General features: G+C 36.9%; 1 protein-coding gene across 12 annotated transcripts in view; it reads left to right on the top strand.

Annotated features, from left to right (window-relative positions):
• EBF3 (EBF transcription factor 3) overlaps nucleotides 1–10,000 on the top strand; it is a 294,815-nt gene that overhangs the window by 81,112 nt on the left and 203,703 nt on the right. For 7 of the 12 annotated variants that reach the window (XM_044056322.1, XM_044056321.1, XM_044056323.1 and 4 more), the window contains one exon: nucleotides 6,576–6,638. The exons of the other annotated variants lie outside the window; for them this stretch is intronic. In XM_044056322.1, the coding sequence (XP_043912257.1) occupies nucleotides 6,576–6,638 (63 nt within the window). The remainder of the gene's footprint in view (nucleotides 1–6,575; nucleotides 6,639–10,000) is intronic. 12 annotated transcript variants of the gene reach the window in all.

Below are 10,000 nucleotides of genomic sequence, written 5' to 3'. Positions count from 1 at the left end.
AAATGCAGAGAAAAAAACAAACAAAACAAAACACAAGAAGAATGTGTGACAGTGTTCCTTTAAGAAATTAGGCATGTCATAGAATATTTAGATTATCAGAAAAAAATCCAATAGTTAGTACAGTGGAAATTGAAACAATATCACAGTTTTTACAATTCCACAATTAGCTGCTGTAGGACAACATAAATGGATTATATGAAATTGGATACATTTTGCCAGCAGGATATTACTTTGAAACAAATGTGTTACATTTGTTATATTTTGGAATGCTGCAGCAGCTTTATCAAGTAAAGAAGTGTCACTCTCAGACAAATATGTGGGTAGAGTTAGGTCAGTAAGCATTCAGTAATGCTTGAAGTACCTGCAGGAGTATGACATGACACATAGCATGAAGACAACTGAGGAGCAATGTTCTTGTATCTTACATTACTGAGGGCATAATGCAAATAGTAGTGTGCAAGTGTTTCATGTGTGCGGATAACAAGTGTGGGGATAAAAGATCTATTTCTATAAGGTAAAATTAACTGATAAAAATGGAGACAGGAAAATGAAACAAGCAAGAGAAATAGAGGGGCGGGTTAGAAGCAATGCTGATTAAAAAATATGAAGGCAAGGAGAATATATCTTCGTATAAAGTAAAGGTATTTTTCAGATTTTTTGGGAAATATGAAATGGTCAGTGCAGTGTTACGACTGCCTGAAAGAGAGTTCCATCAAAAAATATGTGATAAGAAAACTGAAAAAGTTTCGTTGTTTTGGGAGTGAAGCCATCATCTTTTGCTAGACGTATTTTTAAAGTATGTATTGATTCATTCCTTACCATCTCAGTAACTAAGGAGGCTTGTTTGGCAGACTGCCAGACTGCACCTTTCTGAATTATTATTTCTAGTTAAGCAGAGGTGGTATATATACTGAGTAATGGTAGCAGGTACATTTCCTTTGAACATTGCTGCACACACTGCCTTGCAGAACAGAAAGAGATGACAAGTAGAAATTATTTTTGCTCCCAACCTCTCATGATCATAAGGCCTTAGTCTCCTTCTGGTATATTTCTTCCTTCCCATCTCCTGGGATCTTGAGAGAGAAATGCTAGTTCTGAGAATCACAACAATCATCCAATGAGGTTGGGACATTTTTTGGAACGCTTTTATCACCTGTTGTTCACCGACTAGCATGACACATTGTTTGCTGTGCCAAGGAAGAATGGCTGTATGCTTCTGCAAAAATTAGATTCTTAATGGAATGCAAAGTACCATTTGGCAGGAATTGTTCATAAGTTTATAGGTAAGTACTAGGTTAGCTGCCTGTGCAGGCCATTTTAAACCTAGCTAATTTCCCTTTTCATGCTCAAATTAACCTATTCCATTTAGTTAAACATTTTACTTACCCATCTCATGGTCGATAATTATATATATTACCCCTAATGAGAATAATTGGGATCATAAAATAGATAATATGAGGGGATCCAAGCATAGGATAAAGCATTTAGGAGCTGCATCTGTCCATTAGTAGTACAGAGTGCAGTTATGGTGTAAATATTCTGTTTCCCATAACTGATCCAACTTACTCTTGAATATGCATGGGGATGAGATTTTTTTCTGTGGATAAGGAGTCTATTCCAGAGTAGCGGTGTCCTCAGTGAGACATACATGTCCCTCCAAACTGTTCTGTAGATGCTGCAGAAGAGGTTTAGATCCCTAGACTGTGTATTGCTGATGCCATTTGACTTGCTGATGTGCAGTAAACCTATCAGTATTGGGTCAGAGGATGCCTTCATGCCAGACACAGGTCACCTGTTATAGTGCCCCTAAGTCCTGGTTTATATAGATCACTCAATCATTCTCCAGATGCCACTCCTGTGAGAGGACACCTACATATCTCTTCTCCTAAAATGGCTAAGATGATTTTAGCTGCTTGCTTCCGTCCCTCTGTTTCCACTACCAAGGTTGCTAGTCATACCTAAATCATCTGAGGCATAGGCAAAGTCAAAACCTCTACTTTGTGGAGCTGACAGTAGGCCAAAGAATATACTGTCTACAGAATTAGTTTAGCAAAACTTCTAATAGTATATAACACAGTACTAAGTGTAAGAATGAAAGCAGCAACGTGCATAGCCTCACTGTAAACAACAGTGCAGCATGTCAAATTAACAGAAATTGTTGTGAAAAAAAACTTGCAGATGAGGAGAATACTATAAGAGCAGCACAGAAAAATATACAATGATATGTGTGCGTATGTGTTTGTATACGTACACACACACACATATATATATATTCATATAACTTAGGGGCATAATTATATATCTATATATGCACTTACATATTTGTTTTAGGACACCTGAACATGAGCGTACTAGCCATGTCCTTAAAAATTGATAACAATCTGTTGAAAATGATGATCATTTCACTGGATGACAACCCCGTACCCTAAAACATCCACTCATCAAAGATCACTGAAAGCAGTTCATGCAGAAAACACCTCTTTAAGCATGCATTTTTTTTGTTGGGGAGTACAGTTGCCCCTGCATCCTGCATATGGGGAGGGCTGTCACCCTCACATTCTCTGTATGAAGAAATAAAAAGAGATGGTAATATGTAAAACAATTGTTTCCTCTTCCTGATGCTTGCAAGAGTTCCATTTTGTTCAGCAGATGACACAATAGTAGTGCTTAGTGGTCATATCTTGTGCTATCATGTTTTTTTGTTTTGTACTACATTTGCCATTGACCAACATTTGCATGACTTACCATCCATTTTTTGTGCTGTCATATTTTACCCAGGTGCTGACTGAAAAGAAAATTGTTTAAGGCTACTACATATCTTTTCCTTTGACAGATGAATGAACATATCAGTGAATGACTTATCCAGTCATAGTCTACTCAGAAGGCATGGTGCTGAACATTGCAGCTCTGCTGAGAATAGAAGCCATGCACTATTGGTGTAACTCATTTTGAGGGCACTTAACACTGATTTTTTGTTCCAATACCCCCATGTTTTGAGCTATGCTTTCACACACCCCAGACTTGCATATTATAACTCTAACATCACTCGGACATTTGGAAGGAGAAACAATCTGCATCCCCTCTTCCATAAGGTTGTTCGACATTGAAGTTGTTATATTTAAGTCCAAGAGGTGTCAGTATGGGTGGAGTGACACTCCATATGGGAGTGCAAGGAAGGATCTTACCCACTGACAAATGTTAGCATCAAATTTACATTTCTTGTGCTTTCTTTGATCACAGACTTTCCTGCTGTCATTGCAGTGTTCTGTAGTTTGCACTGTACTTCGTTTGTCAGCCTGTCATTACAGGAGGCTGTGTTGGTAACTTTGTCTTTGATAAATTGAGAGCCACGCAGGTGATTAAATTATATTCAGTATATCAGAAATCATTGCACTCAATGTAGCATGGGGTGCCACTGGATTGCATACTGGTTACCTATGTGCACAAGTTTGTGTGTGTCTCATTTAATGCACCTCACAGGCTGACTTAGACTGAAGTAAAAGTATTTGTTACAAAGCTAGGAAGTTTCCCAAGTCCAATGTCCTGCTTTACTATTAACTCCATCTCATGATATGCACTAATCTGTTTACAACTGCATGTGATTTTTGACTCGAGAATATTGTGTGTGCTTATGCAGTTAACTTCTAAGGTTTAAAACAGAGTTTAAGGGAAAGCCTTAATGAATTTGTAAGGATATTTAATATCCTACTACATTTTGTTGTTTAAATGTATACACCTGCTCTGAAGCAGGAGAGGGAGAGGGTGAGAAGCATGTCATCTTAACCTGCAGTTTGTCAAAGGGGAAAATAATTTATTAAACATTTTGCCTGTTAAGGTAACAAAATGAGTTCCCTGTGTTACACAAGTAATAAAAAAGAAAGGGAAGCTGTGGAAATACTGAGAGGTGGAGCAGTACAGTTTAGTTGTTAACATACTGATCAGCAAGCCGGGCGATACACAGTTCAGGCTAGCCAGACTCCCAGGCTCAAGTGACCTTTGTATTCTTCACTTCCCATAGCTCTCAGTTTAATGATAAGGAGGCGCTCACTATAAAGGTGCTGCCCCTCTAACCACACTAGGCAAATAAATTGCAATGCAAGAACTGCTACTATGAGTGTGGAGCCCTCTCTAATGCTAAAAAGGTAGAGGATAGACCACTCTATCATTAAGTGGCACTATCAGACCTCTAGCAGCCACTTAGATGTGATAAAAAGGGAATCCTTCTCAAGAAGACAAACAATAAGCTATCATCTCAGCTCTACATGGGTAAGGCAGCTACAGAATGTATAAAAAGGAAGACACACAGCTGTCACTTAAGGTTTGCCTGAAGTGGTGATGAGGACCTGTAACTCGAACCGTATGATTCTTTTTCTCTGAATTATATCAATTTCCTTATTTATAGGAATAAATAAAAGGACTCTGCAGAGCACAGTAGAGACCAGTGTCCCAAATTTCAACAGACCAAAACTATGATTTCTCTACATAAGAAGCTGTCATTTGGTATTTTCATTATGTAACAGGCAGCTGAAAGCAAAAAACAGAATCCTAATTTGTGTTATCTTTGTTTGCACAACTGTGCATAATTACCCTGCAAAAAAACACAAGCTAAACATGTTCCCTTTTATAAAACAACACAGTGTTGTTATCCTCTTACTTCCCTATGAAGTGCACCAGTTCTTTATTATTTTATTACCTTTTTTTTTTTTTGCATTTTGCAACAAGAAACTGAATTATTTTATTCATGACACAACATCCTGACTGACATCTGCAACACTCATAGAAGGTAATGACAATGTTTTGTTATCTTTATGTTGTTTTCTTTCCATGCTTGTTAAAAAAGTGGAGTCAGAGTGTCTGAGACAGAATCCTAACAAGTTCCTTCTAATCAGTCTTGGAATTTTTCTGTCAGGCAAAAGAAAAATGCTCAGCTCCAACAAAGCTGCAGTTTTTTTTCCCCCAAGAAACACATTTGTTTAAAGATTGGCCTGTCAATTTGCAAATCAACATTTCTTTTTTTTCTTTAATTTTTTTCTATTTTTTTTTTTTTTGTCTTCTCAGCCATCATGCCTTTGCTTTTTCCCCCCAAGAAGGGGAAATAATACAAAGCTGTTGTTTGTTGTTTGAAGGAACTAAACTTCATCAGGTTGACTTAGATGTGTGCTTCAAGTGTCACTCAGTACTGCTTTCTAGTAATGAAATGCTGCATACAGATTTCTTTCTTTAAGCTCAAGGGGATTAGACCCAGTAAAAGAAGAATACAGTCTTCGTTGCTCCGGTGCATCGAAGTGAGAAGTTTAAAATCCACAATTTATTCAAATATTGATATTTGTACTTGTCAGGAGAGAGAGATGCCTTGAAATTTCCACTGAGCACTGTTGTCAGAAAAATTGCAAGAAATGTGTCATATAATTCATAAACGAAGTTCACTACTGTGAAGTCAGCTGGGAACAGGAAAAAATATATGTATGTATATTGTTGTCAATGTGGAGTGGAGCAGCATTACAGAAAACAGCACTCACTTTTCCATCATGTCAGGCAAATGCTCATTCTGGACCAGGTATTTTTTAAACAGCTTGCTGCTTCTAGAGAGGCCCATAATGCATGAAAAATGTTTTTTTGAGTTCTGCTTTGTAGACATGAGATCTGTTTGTTGTTTTCTCCCCTCTGAGACCCACTAGTTCTCATCCCTTAGCAACCAATCAGAATGCAGCTGTTTATGAGACTCTGCAATCAGTCCTGGTTCTGTAGCATGTGGTTTGAATTAGGACTTTTAAAAAGCTGTGAATGACTGGTTTAATGATGTAAAGCATTAGAGCAAATTCCAAACCGTTGAATGTTGAGTATGGAGCTTTGAGAATTTACTTAGCAACTCTGAATCCTGGCCATGTGTGGGAACTGATGTTTATTCTAGGCGGAGCAAAAGAAACGTCCAGTTAAATTCTCTCTGATTAGCACATGCATTCATTAAAAAGTATGTAAGCTACTGAACTTCGGATCTTGTAAAAAGAATCTGTAACTGTTTCTTGATGTTACAAGGTCTAGGCCAATTTTTCTTCTGTGGAGGTCATTAGGTATACACTGGTATTCTGAAAACAGTATCAGTGTAGTGTTCACCATGGCAGGAATGTGAGAATGGAAGGCTTGCTCTTAGTTAAAGCACTGTCAAATACGTATGCAGATGATGGATTGCACAATGAGTGAGACTAGGGCAATAAAAAACTAGTATGAAGACACATCTCTTGTTGCCATTTGATCACATAGTTCAAAAGGCTGCTGACAAGAGTAATTCTGGCTCAGCTGTCTGCTCATCTGGGAGGTGATGATACAAAGTATGGGAAATATTTAAAGGCTGTAGATGAGTGTAGCTAAGTAGCTGTCTGGAGAATGTTGAGTTGTATACAAGTCTAAACAGATGCAGTAAACATGCAAAAACATTTTAAATTATCCTTGCCAAAGGCTGCAGTTAATGAGTTTTATATTTTTTTATTTAGGAAAATATCATTTATTGTCTGTATGAATGTGTTTGGAAGGAAAAATACCATTTGGTAATACATGGTACTATTTTCACTTTACAGTTTTCCATTTTTTCATCCTTATTTATCCATGAACCAAATAAAAGCTGAAAAGTCAATCAGTTCGTAAGTAAACATCTTTAAATAATGTATTTTCATTCACTATTTGCATCATGAGGATGTGATTTCTAAAGTGCTTGTGTTCTGCTTCTGGTTTGGGGAGCTCTGTTACGAAAGTGCTTTTACTACAGATGCTGGTTGCTTTATAGTTAATTATCAGACAGTGGAAATATGAGGTTTCTGTAACTAAATATGAATGCATTTTGTAAATTTTAGAGATTGCTGTCCCAGTTTTTGAGCCTGCTTTAATCTTCATTTTGTAGTGAGTGGACATTGTAAGTCAGTGACATCTTTGGCTCGTTAAGTCGTAATGCCACCAGAAGCTGGCATTTTCCATGCCTACTTGCAGCTTATTTCTCTTTTACACCTATTACTTACTGTGTGCTTGGTGTCCAGGTGAATCTGTCATCTCTGCCAGAACACACCCTGCTGCACAACTGACAGTGTGAAGGTAAATGCTTGCTGTCTGAATCCCCCATTAACTTTGTGAGGCATATTGATTTCTTGTAAAAATAATGATATTGACAGGCATTCCAGGAGTAATTGTTTCCAGATCATGGAGGTCAGAGCCGAGAGTGAGGGGTTTCAGAGCTAGAGATACTTTGTAGGCAATTGTATGAAGTGTTGGGGGATGGACAGATGGATGGATGGACAGATGGATGGATGGATGGATGGATGGATGGATGGATGGATGGATGGATGGATGGATGGATGGAAAACTAAAGTAACAACCACACTAGTTAAGAGCTCAGTGCATAATGTAGACATTAGAACTGTTATTGTGTATGGCATACATCACAATGACTGTTAGGCTATACAAGGTAAAGCTTGCAGTTTGGTTATATTCTGGATTGTAAAATATTTACCAAACATTCTATGTTTTGTCTTCACTGTTATTTTGCTGAGCATGTTGCAGTTCAATTCAGTGCAGGTCAACATGAACACACTTGGAATTTTAAAATAGTTTTAGATCTGAGAAATATACGCTGTTCTACTTTGGCTGTTTCATTTTATTTCTTTTTAATTTGCAAGACAATTAACAGATCTATAAATTAATGTACATTACCGTAATAAAAAGCATTATACATGTCCATGGAACCATCTAAGATGAACTATAATATATTGCTATTGTTTTTCTATTGTAACATATTGCTACTGTTTTTCTGTTGCCACTGTTTTTGTTACAGTTTCTTAGACAGGTGTTGGCACCTCTTTTATGAATAATTTGAAATTTTTGTGTATTGTACCAGCTGGTACTGATTGCAAAGAGCAGACTGACATGGCTGTGTTATAAAATATTCATTGCACCAAAGAAACTGTGTTATCTACCTCATACAAACATCACATTCTAACACTGTTAGCTGCACATTGCTCTGACCATTCCTTTCCATTGGTGGCTAGTTTCTGTAATACAGTGGTGAGTGAATTCAGTAGAATTTATTTGAAACATGCTGACTGCCATTCAGGATGCAGTTCATTTTGTGTGTGTGTGTGTGTGTGTGTGTGTGTGTGTGTGTGTGTGTGTGTGTGTGTGTGTGTGTGTGTGTGTGTGTGTTCACACTCATTCTCGTGTGTGTGTATATGTGTGTGCTCATCTTCTGTGTGTATGCTCACCCTCATGTGTATGTATGCGTGTGCGTGTGTATGTATGCATGTGTTTACTAGCGTGCATGATTTGACACATTTGCTTAAGAGTCATTCACCCACTCAGTGGATTTACCTAGTGCGTGAAATTCAAAATGCAACATTGCTGACAGCCAAGTAGGCACTTTTGTTGAGCTGCTGTCACAGTTGTACAAATGTGCGTGTGTGTGTGTGTGTGTGTGTGTGTGTGTGTGTGTGTCTATATATTAATATTGATGTTCATAAATGTCAGACTGCAAAACATCGATCTTTCATGACTGAAAGCTAAAATAATAATAAAAAAAAAAAAAAACGCTCACATTTTTTGCATGGGGGAACAAGCATCCCCATGCCCCCTGATAATTATATATACCACACATGCACATGCACACACACACACACACACACACACACACACACACACACACACACACACACACACACACACACACTATTATTAGTTAAATGGATGTGTCATTGGATAAGAAACTAATATATTTTGGGGACTGTATTGGTCATGTGTGTAATGGATTACAAATATTTTCATCAAAGTTAAAATAACACAGTGTGCTCTGTTGTGTATGGGAGTTGTAGTGTGTTGTAGGCATTTTTGTGAAATGGGGGCATGTGGCTTTGCCCCCACCCACCTGTGAACACAACTGAAACTAATAAAGATTGTGTTACTGTTTGATTAGGAAGGAAAATGCTACCAATTAAGATAGTTACAATATATCTGAGTACCTCAAATGCTATTAAATCGAATGTTTCAGAATGACTGATTTGACTGGAAAAGTGAAGTGCATTGTTTGGTGTGTATTCTGTTTGTTAGAAGTAAATATGTTATTGGGGAATTTGATGATATGCACTTTGTGCACTTGATCTTTAATGAAATGTTCATTTTACAATACGTTTTGTTGAAATAGCTGAGAATGAAATGTTCTTTTAATGGATATCACCAAGTGTGTGTGTGTTTGTGTGTGTGCATGTATGTATGTCTATGTATAAGTATATATCAGCAAAAATAAAAAAATTAAAAAAAAATTAGATACAGCTCACAGACATCTGATCTCTGTAGCACCAATGGCAAATACCCTACTTGATGAGTCCCTGACACAGGAGATCCTTTAATTGGAGATCATCACAAAGGCATGCACACATTTGCAAAAAAAAAACAGTTACAAAATCAGTGTCTGCACTGTGAGCTCCACACCCTGCAACATGCACTGTATTCCCTTATATATACAAATACATTTATTGTATATATAATTTACATAGACATACAGATATTTATATACGTATATGCATGTATATAAATTCCATGATTGCATAATTACCCGGAGAGGACAATCAGCAAAAGCTACTCCTGCATGCAATGTTGGCAAGTCAGCTGCTCAGGCAGATAGGAAGCTTAATTTCATAGCTGACAACTTACTTTTGATAAAATGCCTGTAACCATATATGTATGTCTGTATGTGTAAAGATATATTTAAATATATATATATATATGTGTGTGTGTGTGTGTGTGTGTGTGTGTGTGTGTGTGTGTGTGTGTGTGTGTGCATGTGTGTGTATATTTATATATATATATATATGTATATATATATATATATATATGTATATATATATATATAAATATATGTATATATATATATATATATATATTTTTATATATACATGTATGTATTTATATATGTTTGTATAGGTTTACTATGGTTTGTGCGAACGACAGTCTGTTGGCAGCACTG

The sequence above is a fragment of the Protopterus annectens genome, chromosome 14.part0 (genome assembly GCF_019279795.1).
Source record: "Protopterus annectens isolate FY-2018-M chromosome 14.part0, PAN1.0, whole genome shotgun sequence".
Taxonomy (NCBI): domain Eukaryota; kingdom Metazoa; phylum Chordata; order Ceratodontiformes; family Protopteridae; genus Protopterus; species Protopterus annectens.
This window is presented reverse-complemented; position numbering and strand designations above follow the sequence as displayed.